The 15320-nt window shown below is 41.0% G+C and overlaps 1 protein-coding gene across 1 annotated transcript in view; it reads left to right on the top strand.

Annotated features, from left to right (window-relative positions):
* The window catches only part of FRMPD4 (FERM and PDZ domain containing 4), a 712471-nt gene that overhangs the window by 670141 nt on the left and 27010 nt on the right, over positions 1-15320 (top strand). The window contains exons 8-11 of the mRNA XM_006906031.3: positions 352-397; positions 7510-7614; positions 10143-10250; positions 14720-14851. Of these exons, the coding sequence (XP_006906093.2) occupies positions 352-397; positions 7510-7614; positions 10143-10250; positions 14720-14851 (391 nt within the window). The remainder of the gene's footprint in view (positions 1-351; positions 398-7509; positions 7615-10142; positions 10251-14719; positions 14852-15320) is intronic.

Below are 15320 nucleotides of genomic sequence, written 5' to 3'. Positions count from 1 at the left end.
ATTTTGAGAGCAGCGAAAAGTGTGAAGAGTCTGAGATGATGTTTCTAAAACCAACCTTCCCTCTGCGAGTTTTATTTTAGGGCCCTGCTGTTGTGCATTGCAGATAATATCACCCGACGAGAACCGCGTGGGAAGAAGCTTCAGTCGGGCTGTTTGTTAACACTGGGTGAACACTTGATTCTGGTTTTTTCCGTGGTCTGAAAGCCCACTTCGGAGCCATTTGGTTCTTTGCCCTGTGAGCCCAAGGAACTTTCTCCAACACATCACACGTTGTATTTCAAAAGAACACCGTTACTGCGGCAGTTCAGGCTCTGCGCCTTTCATAAATATGTTTGTTTTTCTGTCTTACAGAAGCTGCAAGGAATCGATACTCCTGACTGTCATTCAGCCTTACCCTGTAAGTGTCCTGTGAGTAAGAGTGCCACCGTATGATCTCGGTCTTCTGGTCTCCTCCTCCCGCTCCAGTAAAACCACGACGACGAATAACAGCAGAGAATAATAGCACGCATTTGCAATATGAGTCCAGGATTCTTGATTAGTCGTATTTTGTACAAACCCAATCATTGGAGAGAAAAGAAAATAATGCATTTCCTAAATATCTGGAAAATCAGCTCTTCAGTCCTATGTGACTCTTACATCTGGAAATGACACGAAACTCAAGACTTTCTTGTAGTTTCCAGTTTAAGAATCATAAATCTAATGGGAATATCTAATTGTAGGAGGTCGAAGTGGGATTGTTTTTCTTACCCCCATCTAAATCATTTGGTAGGGAACTGGATATTTCATGAGACTTACTTTAAAGGTGGTTATTGGAGGGAATCTGGTCATCGTAATTTCATTCAACAGCCTCAATCAGGAGGGAGGAAGTGATTAAAATCTTACTGTCTTCAGTCCCCATGGTTTTTTGAACAAACGACTTTATCATGATGTAATCCACCTATTACGAAATTCACCCATTTTGAGCATACACTTCAGTGATCTTTATAAAATTGAGGTACACAGCCATCACCACAATGACAGGACGTAAGGGAATCGAGATTTGAGATCCAGTTGCCAGCAGTACAGCAGGCGATTCCCACACCTGCTCAGAACTCCAGTTTCCCATCTGAATGAGGAGAATGTTAAACCCTATCCCAGGGCCACCCTGCTCCTCTATCTCCTGAGTCCACGATTCCTTTCACGGAAAGCAGAGCCGGTCCGTTTTTAGATGGTTTCAGTTAACCCACATGTCACTCACACTTGCCTCAAATCTACCCAGACTTCTTCATTTCTCTGCAGTGAACAAATTCATTTTGGTAAAGCCAGTGTAAATGATGTATACAATAAGCAAGCAATTGAGCAATTATAAATTCCCAGTGGAACTTCAGGTTGACATTGTCTTTTCTGGAAAATCTCTCCCCACTTTATAACCTAGTAGCAGTGCAAGATCTGAACCATTTGACTCCGAACGAGGTTCTTTTTGCAGTATTGGCTAACATTTTGCCCATGCAGTAAATTTAGAGAGAGGAGTTTTGCCTTTAAGTTAAGGGTTGTGTCTTATGGCTCTGCTTGCTGTCTTTGCCATTTGAGTCTGCGTGACTTGTTATTCATATGAGTGAGTACTCATTACTATCGCTGAGTCATAGAACTTTCTTTTAACACATAATCTGGAATTTTCTGGACGTTCAGGTGGCTCTTGCTGTTGTGCTACATTGAAAGTCAATATTTAGCCACAACATTTAGGAGCACGTTCTTACGTTGGGCGTTGCATGTTCTTATGGCTACGCCTCTGCTCTTTGGTCCTTCTCTCCTTCTGGGTCATTGGAGATGAAGTCTCATCTTTGACTTGCCTTTGCCCGGCCCTCCTTCCTGAAATGCCCACCACGTATTCCACCCACGACCTCCTCAGCCTATTTAAATCCTTCTCACCTTTCAAGTCTCAGTACAAATTCTAAATGCTGCCTTAGAGTTTCTCAATATTGGCCCTGTTGACATTCGTGCTGGAGAATTCTCTGTCTTCGGCGCTGCATTGTGCACTATACGGGGTTCAGCATCATCCCTGGCCTCTACGCACAAGATGCCAGTAGCAGTTCTCTCTGAGTTGTGGCAACGAAAAATGTCTCCAGATAGTGCCAAAGGTGCCCTGGGGAGCAGAATGTCCCCTACTTGGGAATGACTGCCCTACCTAAAGTCTTCCCTTACTTATCTAGCCCGGAGAGGCTCTTGCCTCCTGTTTCAATTGAAATGAAAGAGTTGAAATCCCAAAGTTACTTAAATAGATACATTAAATGTAGAGAGGAGAGCAGATGGGAGAAGAAGAAATTGCAAATTTTTACCTATATTTTTGTGTTTGGATTTTCCTACAAGCAAATTGCTTTTTTAAAAATAAATTTAATTGAGTTTTATTTATTTGCTAAACATTCTCTTGGTAGTCAGGATTGACATACAGAAACAGATGACTGGCCAGACCAAAAGAAAGTCCATAGATTTTACTTTTATCATTGACAGTAAAAATTAGCACTTTAATTTCTCTGCAGCTTGCTGGCCAGCATTTTTTATGTTGTATGTCTTCTGTATAATAAGGTCCAGTCAAGACAGAAAACCAGCGTTTATACCTTCTTGTCACACTCCATGTGGGCTCAGGGCACCCCAACATGACCCGGTCACAGAACTCAGTCTCCAATGAGGCCCGGGGAAGGGGGCCTGGTAGAAAACCATAGGATCCTCAAAATTCTTTGATGAGAAAGATTTCTTAACAGGTTGCCACATTATATTTTAAGTAATATGCAGGGCTCTCTCTCTTCACCATTTTTCCTTTATTTCTTAGAAAAAAAAATCGTGGAAATGCAGAAGCAGAAAAATATGTCAGCAAATCTTTTCCCCAGAAACAACCAGTAAATATTTGGCTTGCCTTTGCCCGGCCCTCCTTCCTGAAATGTCCTCCTTCCAAGTCTTGTTCTATGCCTTGTCAGTAGCCCACATCATAATGTATGTACAGTTTTATTTTGCCTCTTCCACTTAACGTATCAAGCATTTTCCCATGTCATTAAGAATTCTACATGAGCATCATATGCATGGCTGTAAAACATTACATTGAACTGATATCCACTTAAGCAACTGCCTATCATTGAGCCCTTCGTAATGTCTTTAATGTTTTGTTACTGTAAATAACTCTGCAAAGAACATCTTCGTGTATAAATCTTTGTCGATATTTAGTTGTTTTTCCTCTGTACAGAATTTTAGGAGAATTTCTGAGTTACTCATGAATTTCATTTGTTTGGTTCTGACACACTATCATCTTTCCTTATACGGCTGCTATTTTTTATTACAGAACTTTCTTGGCTAGCTCCTTCTTTTCCTTCCCACGGTTCCCAAGTCCAGAACTTCCAGAACTTCCCAGTTCAACCTTACCTGAGACAGAGTATTTAAAAAGTCTCTGTAACCTCCCCTCACACAACCCCAACTCAGTGGGACTTGGGCTAAGTCATTATCGGTTCTGGTGTCTCTGAGCTACCATGATTCACATTCCCTCAGGTTCCTTCTAGGCCGAAGAGCTGAGGGACCTGCTTGCCCTCCTCTCACTTCCTGCCTACCTTCCAGTGTGTTCTACATACCTGAGGGGTGGCTACTCTCCTCATAGAAGCCCCAGTATAGCAGATGCTATCAGAACTGGGACCATATTCCTTTGGAATGTGTCATGCCAAGCTTGTCAGCCCAATTTCCAGCTGAGAGCACCAGTGATTCTTTGCCTGTGTGCTTTTTATGGCCACAGGAACATGCTCATGGAGCAGTCCAGAAGTGTTGAGGAATTATCACTTCTGGAAGAGCAGCCGTTTCATCGCTGATTGACAAATACCCCAGCCCCTTCTCTCCTCACTACAGCTCCCGAGGCTGTGGTCTGCCTTGTTTTCCGAGGCTGTTGGTAGGGTTAAGCTCCAGTTGCTTACAATAGTGCCTAACAACAATAAATGCTTTATTGGCTTACTGCCCTTCCCTACGGCCCTTCCCCTGCTTACTCACCATGCTTCCTGGGAGCACCTCCCAGATCTGCGACTTGCTTGTGCATCTTTGTCCTAGGGTCTGCTCTGAGGGGGCTCCAAGTAAGTTATCCAGTGATAACTGGGCTAGTTAGTCTTCACCAAACATTCCCTCAATGCCTACTGTATAATAGGACTGTAGGGATTGCAAGTTCAAGACCTTACACTTCGGTTTTAGAACTTAATCCTGTCTATGTAATTTTTGTTCAAAAGATGTTCTAGTCACTTCTAAGAGCATCTAAAAGCATCAGGAGGATGCCACACATTTATCGTGACCACCTTGGCGACAGCAAATTTTGAAAGAGGTGCAGGGGTTGATTAGAGACCTTCTAATCTTAAAATTAATTAACAGCAGGAGGATCTGATTATTCTAAATGGTAATTACTTGTCATTTCCACCAAAGGATATGAAGTGCTTGTGATCAGCACCTACAGGTCTGCATTTTGCTAAGAATTAATTCATCGGGGTTTTGAGTGGTTCACATTGTATATTTTTTGAGCCTCAAAGAGAGATCCAAGTTAAAACTGCAGTCATGACTGGTTTACCTTCCCCATGTATCACAAGTAACTCCAACCACTGGAATAAGCCACTCCTTTGTCGATTCTAATTGACTAAACTTCAGACTTGAAGAGCTATGTTTTTAGTATCAAAAGTCATTTTAATTATTATCAAAAATAATGAAATAGTCACAAATTCAGAATAAGAAAAATGCACTAGTATGGATTCTTAACGAGACTTTTATCCCAAGTCTGTTGACTTCCAAATATGTATAAAATAATATTTACTTAACTCCCGTGGCTATCTCGTTTGCTTTCAGGTTTTCTTAGATTACCAGGTTTGTCATTAGGGCGTGATAAATAAATATGGAAATGAGTCTACAGGAGATGGGTGTCCTATATAGCTATGGAGAGAAGACAGACTCGTCCCCAGTTTAACAAGTTCTGCATTATGGGGCCACTTACTTTCGGGGAAAATAACCATATATACTTCCATGGGGACATCATTGCATTCTAAGATTACATATCAAATGAAATGCATGAAAAAATGAAGTTCTGTTAAATATACTTTTTATCGAGACAAGGAATTATGTAGAACAATTTAGAAAATATGGTAAAATATTACATTAAAGAATTCAGATGCATAGAGAAATCCACCTCGGTCTCTGGTACATTGAACATGTGAAATCATCCTTCATTCCCAAACGATGCTGGAAAAGTGGGGTGTTACCACATGCTGACGTCTCATCTAATTAGTAGTGTCTGTTCAGAGTACCTTTATTACAGCCCCTTCACTTGTGCTAAACTCATCATGCCAGTGTAAATATCGCTTGCTTAAAATCATTGACAGAGAAGAATGTTTTCCCTTCAGCTAAAAAAATGGAACATCAAAAGCAAATGAACTCACTACTATATGATTTGGTCGTTAATCATTACTAAACTTGACCTATAATTACCAAGATACCGATGAGAACACCACTGTCACGTCATGTCAGCTGTGCAAGAGGACTTTTAAAGTCATGTTGAGCATGTTCAGAGCTGTTCTTTTTGAGGAGCAGCCATTCGGAGTTTTAGGGGAGTGTTTTCTTTTCTTTTGGTTTTTGGTTTTTGATTTTTGGTTTGGTTTGGTTTGGTTTTTTAAGGGACAGTCATTCTCTTAAAACGTCTTGCTTAAGTGAAGGAGTGAAGGCTCCAGAGGCTGAACCATCCATCCATCTATCCAGGCCTGACACTGTGGAGGGTAGAGGGGAACTTTCAGAATAACACGATTCCCCCAGTATTAATGCAAAATTCCACCCCAGAATATACCTGCCCGTTTTACTATGTTTTTTTTTCCAACAGTGATTTTGTTTTAGTATAGTGTTTTACATTATTCTAGTAAAAAAATACTCTATTATTATGTATTATATGCACATAACATAAATCTACCATTTTAACAATTTAAAAGGGTACGATCCTGTGGCATTAGGTACATTCAAAATCTTGTGCAACCATTGGCACCATCTAGCTGTGGAACTTCTTCATCACTCCAAAGGAAAAGCCATACCCCGTTCTACATCGCCCCGCCCCCAGCCCCTGGCAGCCACTAATCTCCTTTCGTCTCTATGGACTTGCCTGTTCTGGACATTTCATATAAAATGAAATCAAATCCTACAATATGTGGCCTTTTGTGTCTGGTTTCTTTGAATTGATGTTTTCGAGGTCCATCCATGTTGTAGCATGTATCATAACTTCATTCTTTTTATGGATGAATAATATTCCATTGTATGGATGGACCACATTTTACTTATCCATTCAATCATTGTTTTTTTCACTTGGTCTCAAGTATACTTGTATTTGATAAAGATGAGAATCCTTTTTTTTTTTTTTTTTTTTTTTCATTTTACTTGAAAGTCAAAGTACGGGACACCCTAATTGGCTTTTGTGCCTTGAGATTAATGCAATACACCAAGTTTGAGCGTCTGTGTTGATTCTAGAGTCAATTACTAGAATTCTTTACACAACAGCCTCAGTCTCTTAGTACTATATGTATTTGACCATTTTAATCTATAAAATAGCAATTGTATGATTCAAACTAAATATTTACCTCCATATGAGGTTCAATAGAGAATCCAATTCTTTTTAAAAATAAACAAATAGTGCAGACACCTAGATATGAGTTCCATTCCCCTCAGGTTTTATTAAACTTATGCAACAAGGATGATTCTCAGATGCAGTAAATTTACCAAGATGATGCAGCGCGGGATCGCAGCAGCCTTCTAAGCAGGATTTCCCATCACACTTGCAGTTTTAGAGAAAGAGGAACTGCATCGCTCAGCCCTCTTTCCAATACAAACTAGTACAAAGAACCTGTAAGAAAAGGCAGAATATGAGATTGACTTTCAATTGTAAGTCAAGACTTCCTCTGTACCCTGCCCAGTAAGCCCCTAGGGTCACAGGTTACCAACAAGAGGCTAAAACTCAAGTTTGGGTACATAAAGTGCGCGCACGCACGTGCATGTGCGTGTGCGTGTGTGTGTGTGTACTTGCCCGCTTACGTGCCCATGTGTCCTTAATGTGAACAAAAATGGGATTATCTGTCATTTTCGACCAATCAGTGGCTCTTCTACACCTTTTAAAATGCATAATTAGTGATCAACTCATCATAAGCCCAACATTAGATTTGACCAGCAGCTAGCCTTCCACATGGTACTCGAAGTTATGTATTAAAAGCAGGGTTTAGGCACTCTGACAGCCATCATTTAAAAAGATCCTTGGAAATGTAAGAACATGGAACGTGCTGTTTATAGTTCTGATCTGGTGACTAGTTCAAACTTAGTTATGAGCATTTCAGGGTTTCGATTGCATCTATAATTTCTATTTCATCCTTGAATTGGGCATGTACTAAAAAGTCAAAAATATTGCATATCTGGGAGGATAAAGATAGAAAACAAGGTTTGCATGATGTTACCAATAATCAGGTAAAACGTTTTCTTTCTTTCTTTTTTTTTTTTTAGTCTCCCAAATCAGCATTTATTAGTGCTGCAAAAAAGGCCAGATTAAAGTCCAACCCCGTCAAAGTGCGCTTCTCCGAGGAGGTCATCATCAACGGCCAGGTGTCGGTGAGTTGACAGTCGCCTGCTTGGGACACAGAGAGAGTCACTGAGACACTGAGCAAAGCCAGTACCCCACTGGAACGATCAGTCGGAAACTGGTGGTTAGACTGGACAGGGGTGTGGAATCTCAGGTGCATAAAGGCCTTGAACAATCACCAGAATCCGTAGGAGTCCAGTATTTCCTTGAATGCTTCCAGCGTTAGAGACCTCACTATTTTACAAAGGAGTCTTTCCGATTTGAGGTCACTGACATAGCCTCCAGTTGAGTAAAATATGGCTCTTTGAAACTTCTATTTCTTCCCATTCTGCCATCTAAGCTTTCTTTCATTACAGCCCTTTATGGATTTTGAGAAAGGTATTGTGTTTCTACTAGTTTTTTTCCTTACTCAAAATAAAATGTCTCTATTCTTTCAACTAATCGAACTGGAAAGAAGTTAAAATGATAGAAAACTTTCATGTATGCAAACAGAAATAAAGAGATACTGCCCAGATTTCCATCAATAGGTCTTGATAGAAATCATTTTTGCTCAGGTACATAATTGATCTTCAAAGAAAATAATGCAAACATTATTTTCAAATTTTTCCAAAAAAATCTAGCATAGTGTTTTTAGTTGTTAGAAAGCTGTCATCTAACACACTAATATTTTTTGGACCTGTGAAATGCCAACTTTTTTTTGGTTGAGGTTTTGCTGTTGCTGTTGGTGTTATTTAAATAAACTTATGAGGGTAAAATCTCATCCATGCCATGCTTGTATGGGTCACAAACTCTTCCCTGAGTGTGGTCCTACATCTGAATTCGAAGATGTACTCCTGCGCATCCAAGCGCCTTCCTAGCTCAAGCTTGCTGACCTGTGTCTGCCCACTTGGCATACGGGGAGTCAACTGACCAATCAAACTATTGTGATACTTGAGGGAGGTGGCCTAAGTCTGACATTGAGTTGCCCTGTGAGCGTTTTTGCTGTGTTCTTATCTTCCCAATAGCCATCTCTCATCCTTTCCCCTCTGCACCCCCTCCATTCCATCATACTCACCTCATCAGACCCCGTCTCTCTGGGTGCAGTTATCCTACAATACCATTTCAGAACAAGACTGTCCCAGCTTAAGGCTGGAAGAATCCTGTCACAGAAGATTCACTGTGTCACAGAAGGTCATGTGAAACTTACCTCATCTTTTCTCGAGCTTCCGATCATGAGATCAGGCAATCGGTTTATGCATCTGTAGAGAGACTATGACTGTAGAAGCTGCTGTGGCGGTTTCACTTTGTCCCGGGAGAGAACAGGGCTTGTCCGAGGCAGCTGGTGTGTGAGCACAGCTCTGAGAGGTCGATCATCTCATGCAGCTTCTGCCGCCTCACCACTGACCTGTGTATGGCAGGGACATTCAGTCACGTGTCCGCTCCTCAGCCTTTGTGACCATCTTCACTTCCAGTCTGCTCTTGCTCTTCCAAGTCACTGTGCGTCATTTCTCCTGGACTTGGAGCCAAACGAACTTAAAGAACTGGGTAGCAGGAAAGTCACGTGTGAAGTCCACAGGACTGGGAAGGAGAGGGAGGAAAAGTCTTTGGAAGAAATAGACAGTGAAAGACGTGGAGGCTGTTACGGAAATACTTAGGGGCTGAATTCTCATGGACTAACTGTAGGACATTAGCGAGCCTCTGAGCATGTCCTCTTCGGTTTCCTCATCGGTGAAACAAAAGGACGTATGGTTTCATGATTGCTTGGTTCCCCCTTCACTCCTGAGACTTCATGACCAGCTACACGTGGGTAATGCAGTTTGCTCCAAGGATTCGTGGAGCTCATCCAACATATCTTCATTCTCTCCCTTTCATCTCTCCTTACTTCTGATTACAGAGAAAACTCAAAGGAATGCATTTCTGTTGTTTACTTTGGATTGTTTCATTCATGTCTTTTTGAGTTATTTTTAAATTATGTTCTGTTTGTTACAGACTTAATGTTTTACTCCATTAACACACTAACCCATTCCTTGTATGTCTCCCATGAGTTGGAAGAACGTTCTTAAATGAGCTAAAAATCGTTTCACAAAATAACTTTACATCTGAAGCTGATTAATGCTTGTGGTTCACTGTTATGACCTCTACCAGGTCCAAAAGGCATCGCATCAAACATCACTGCTGTTTCTCGTTCTGCTTGGGACATACAACTCTGCTAAAGTCTGAGCTTATAGCCCCAAACACTGGCTTAGTTACAAAGGAAGTATTTCTGTAATCGTGTTTGCCAATGGGAAACCTTGATTTAAAAATTTAAAAAAAAAAAAAACCATCTGATTGATTTTATGATGAGAAAAGTTCTTTTATTTGAATCCACTGAGTTAGTTACAGCTAGAAAAGAAGAATTTTTCTATGAATAACTGAACTCAGATATCACCAAAGGGACACTTTGCTTGGCTTAGAGAGTTCAATTGTTTTTTTGTTGTTGTTTTTTTTAATGTTGCGTTAAAATAAATTATAGATATATGTGGCTGCTGCAATTCAGCTGACTTAAACCTCTCCCTCTTGTTTTGTTGTTGTTAAACAGGAAACAGTTAAGGATAATTCACTTCTTTTTATGCCAAATGTTTTGAAAGTCTATCTGGAAAATGGGCAGACCAAATCATTTCGCTTTGACTCCAGCACCTCCATAAAGGTAAGAGGTTCTGCCAAACTCTACCCAAGCACTGCCAGACAGGAAGTGAAAGCTGCACCGTGAGTCATGCACCTTCTTTCAGAACTGTTTATTTATGAGATTTTTTTTTTGTTACTTCCGAATAAGGTAGTGTGTGACTACTTAAAAACAAACCAAAACAGAAAAGCTTAAACTAAGAAGTTTCTGCTGTGTGCGTGTGTGTGTTGCGAAACAGTATAATACGCTATCAGTGATGAACCACTACAGTTAGTCATTTTAATGCAACTGCAGATTAATTAAAATAGAATGACTGTCACCAAGAAGGCTTGGCGCCCTGCCCAAAGCCAGCGTGAGTTTTCAGCTATGTTAGCCACCAAGATTAAGATGTTAGCTGTTAATTGAATATCCGCTACTTTGGTGTCCAGCAAAAACAAGGGATAGAATAATGTAAAGATAACATTTACTTTTAATTACTGTAACTAATCTCATGGAAATGATGCATAAAAGGCAAAAATGAGGCATGCTTCTTAGGAGAAGAGGTGAAAAGAAGAGTCGCAAAGCAATCCTATTACAGTCATTCCCCCTTATCCATGGGGGACATGTTTCAAGATCGCCAGTGGACGCCTGAAACCACATATAGTATATATGTATACATACATACATATATATCCTATTTATTTTCCTATATAGACACGCCTTTTTACTGAAAGGAAGTACTTTATGGCTTCTTTTTGGCATAATCGAACAGCCAGGATCACTACTCTTGCGCTTTGGAGCCATTATTAAGTAAAATAAGGGTGACTTGAACACAAGCACTGCGATGCTTTGACAGGTGATCCGGTCACTGAGATGGCTACTAAGTGACTAATAGGCAGGAAGCATATAGATCCTAGAGATGCTGGACAGAGTGATGAGTCACGTCCCAGGCAGGATGGTGCAAGATTTCATTGCTCTACTCAAAACAGCACGCAATTTAAAACAAATATTATTTATTTCTGGAATTTTCCATTTAATATTTTTGGACCGCAGTGGACTGCGGGTAACTGAAACCGTGGATGAGGGGGGACTACTATATTTCAGAGCCACAGGTGAGTTTGCATGATGGGTATTATAACAAAGCATATAGGTTTTTTCTCCCATGCTTCCTTCCTGGAAAAAAAAAGTACAGAGTTTTCTTTATTGGATAAAAGTGTGTTCAGAAATTGATTGCTCCCTAATGCTCCATCAGCCTAAAATAGGCTTTCTTCAGATGCATAGTGCAAAAGATTTTATAGAAGTAAAAAAAAAAAAAAAATCTAGTAACGATCTGTACAATAATGTATCAAGAGAATATCAACTCTATGTTAAAAATGTCTATCAATAGTCAATCCCTAATTCTGTTTTTTAAATTAATCAGCATAAACCTTATGAGAGGAAGCCTTTCTGCAAAAGCCCGCTCACTGTGCATTCCAATTGTCGTGATACAGGCAAGCAGCTTGTTTTGAATTGCTTTAAATAGGTAGTGATTTAGCAGGTAATAGAGCAGACAATAAGAGTAGATTGACAGTAGAGCATTTAAATCATCCCTAAATCATTCCAGATGAAATATTAACTTCCTTCATACAAGACAGCTAATTTTAAATGGTGATGACTGAAAAAAGTTCTTTTTCTTTATTCCTACTCAAAATCAATTATAGTGAGATGTTACTCTAATTATTGATCAGCTAACTTGGGGGTCGGCCAGCTTTCTCTGGAAAGGGCTCAAGAGTAACTACTTTAGGCTTTGTGGGACATTTGATCTCCATTACAACTGCTCGACCCTGCTGTTGTCATAGAAAGGTGGACTCAGGAGGTCCTTAAGACCACTCTCGGGTTCAGCAATTCACATGAAGGACTCACAGAACTTAGCACATTGTTATACTCGCGGTTATAGTTTATTCCTGCGAAGGATACAGATTGAAATCAAGAGCAGGAAAAGGCACGTAGGGCAGCAGAGACTGGGCATAGAGCTTCAGTTGTCTTCTCCCAGTGGAGTTATGCAGACGGTCTTTTTCTCCCAGCAACAACACGCGACAGTATGCATAGAGCACTGCCAACCAGGGAAGCTCACCCGAGCCTTGGCATCCAGTTTTTTGTATGGATTGGCCACGTAGATGCAGCTGGCCACCTGCATGGCTGACTTAGGACCCAGCCCCTCCAGAGGGTGAGCCAACACCACGTGGCCCAAGGTCCTCACCATAGATCGCATTGTTACTGTAGGCTATCTGGTGTGGCCTAAGGTCCCCAGGTAAACAAAGGCCCTCCTATCAGGCGGGACACACTGAGGTCCTAGAGGTTACCTTCTAAGAGCCAGGAGTAAAGAGGCAAACCTCCCCTTAGGCAAGATGAATCATTTGCTGCATAGACAGTATGTAAGTGAATGGGCATGGCTCAATTTGACCCCCATGCCACAGTCTGCAGGCCCCTGACCTAACTAACCCATAGAGCCGTATTATTATAGCTCCCTCTCACACAATGGCTTTATTCTGTGACATTAACTGGTCAGAAAAGCTGCTTACCATCAGACCCCCTCCCCCATCTGAAGATATTGGTAAAGACTTAAATGCATTTTTTAACAAATAAATCTGAAATTAGAAAAGACTCCTATTGTTAATTCCCTCTGGCCTCTTTAGTATAGGAACCCACACTAGACTGAGTTTGATTTCCCTGAGGATGGCAGATGACAATGAGAAGACAGGAAGCAATGCAAAAAAGTTCACATGAAATTATAGTTATCTTATCTTGTACCTAACAGCCTTATTATCGCAATAGACACAGGCTGGTAGGCATAAAATGAAAATAGTATAGTTATGAAAAGGATATGACACTGTTTTATAAAATTGCTAAAATTCTTGCTACAGAGTCACAGTAGGAAAAAAGTAGTGCTATCCATTTTTTCGGTATCCTCCCAGGTGATTCAAGAGAAGGTTTTATAAAGTATGTGTCGCTACACAAAGACTGGTTTTGTTTTCTCTTTTCTGGGCCTTGAGCAAAAATTATGAAACAGAGAGTCTTTTAATGAAATTCAATATAGTGAAGGCATTTCTGTTGAATGATATTTTTTTGATGATGGTGGGTGAGTGTGGCGATCTTTGTTAGAAATTGGAAAAGGTCCACAGAGAAGAGTCAAAAACTTAGAAAGATCGGTAAAAACGAAGAACTCTACATATGGCAGGGTTTCTCTGTCTTGGCATTGTTGCTACTTTGGACCAGGTAATTATGGTGGGCGCTGTCTTGTGTATTATAGGATATTTATCAGCATCCTCTGATGCCTACCATCCCCAACCCCGTCGTGACAATCAAAAATGTCTCCAGAAGTTGCCAAACGTTGCTATGGGGCAACAAAATTGCCCCAGTTGAATACCACTGCTCTGTAGGATTTTTAGCATTTGAGTATAAATTATCTTGAAGAGAGATCGTCGACTAGTTTTCAAGCGCATGGGAAGGGTAATGGTTGAGGATGTTAGTTTTGCATCGCAGGAAGCATGTTTGTATATGGACCACCTTTCTGATCCTAAATGTTTACTCCTTAAAGGACTGCTGTCAAAGCTTGCCCAATCTACCTCCCCCGGAGATTTAAAAGAAATGCTAATATATGTATATTGTTACAGTGCCCTAACTTTGTGCCGAAATGTGCTGCAATAGATGCTTTCTGAGTGTCGATTCATTTAGTCTATGTATCTATTCAGAGGCAGGTGTTATTATTACCCCCAGTTTATAGATAGAGACGCTGAGATACCTGGAGATTAAACAACTTGCCTTAAGTTACACAACTAATACACAGTAGAGCTGAGATTAGAAACCAGACTATATCAAAGCCCACATTCCTTCCCACCAGCATACTGCGCTTCCAGCAAGGTAGGCTAGGGAAAGGCAGGGGTTTTGTAAAGGGCCAGATAGCAAATATTTTAGGCTTTACAGGCCATACAGTCTCTGTCGAAGCTAACTGCTCAGCTCTGCCAAAGGAGAGCACGAAAACAGCCATAGGCACTATTGAAATAAATAGGCATGGCTGATTGCCAATAAAACTTTATTTACCCAAACAGGCAGCGGGCTGGATTTGGTATGCAGGCACTGTTTTGCTGACCCCCGGGATGGACCGCTTTCAGAGGTGTTCCATTGCCACCCCATTTAGAAGGAAGGGGACCTAACTGACCACACTGCAGCATCTATTGACAATATTTCTAGATTAAGAGCTTGGGTAATACGTAAGCACCTCACACAGCTCTTCGCCCTGTGGCCCGTTTCTGAACTCCATAAAGATTTGGGAGTGGGAGAAGCCAGGAGAGGGTAAGAGAAAAGTCTCATTTCTGTCTCTTTTGGGATCTTTGGATCATCAAGCTTCAGAATCAACCAAAGGTATAACACGTAAAGATCTGAAGCCAATGTGTGCGACACTGTTAGGCCACGGTAGGTGGCACGGATGGGCTGCCTCGGTTTTGATCGCATGTTGTCAATGTTTCTTCTGTAAGGATGTCATCTTAACCCTTCAAGAGAAGCTTTCCATCAAAGGCATTGAACACTTCTCTCTCATGCTGGAGCAGAGGACAGAAGGGGCCGGAACCAAGCTGCTCTTGCTCCACGAACAGGAGACCCTAACTCAGGTGTGTGGGAATACACGCTCACGTGATCACGCTGCTGCTGAGAGCGGAGGCCGCTCCACCCCAGCACCCCCACACCCACCCACCTCAAATCCTTTCCGTGTATTCACCCCCACTAGAGCAAGCGCCGGCATTAATAATGGATTTTACACCTCAAGGTGATATTTCCCTTTTTGTCAGTTTTTTTCACAAACTGTCAGTTGGTCTCAGAAACAGATTTGCCATTCAAAGACTCAGCAGCCACTCTTTGGGAATATGGCTCTGTAGAATTATATTTTATATCGTTGTAATGATTTGTTCACCTGTTTTGATAACTGATCTCTTGAAACCATTCAAAGAAAATGTTTCTGAGATCCTTTAAATCAAGCTGAAATCATATCTCGTCGTTTTAAGTTCTGGGTGTAGACTTCAGACTATTTGTGGCAGCCTGAAGTCCCTGCTCCAGTCCTGCCCACTGTAAACATGTGATCCA

This window comes from Pteropus alecto, unplaced genomic scaffold, assembly GCF_000325575.1.
Source record: "Pteropus alecto unplaced genomic scaffold, ASM32557v1 scaffold511, whole genome shotgun sequence".
Taxonomy (NCBI): Eukaryota; Metazoa; Chordata; class Mammalia; order Chiroptera; family Pteropodidae; genus Pteropus; species Pteropus alecto.
This window is presented reverse-complemented; position numbering and strand designations above follow the sequence as displayed.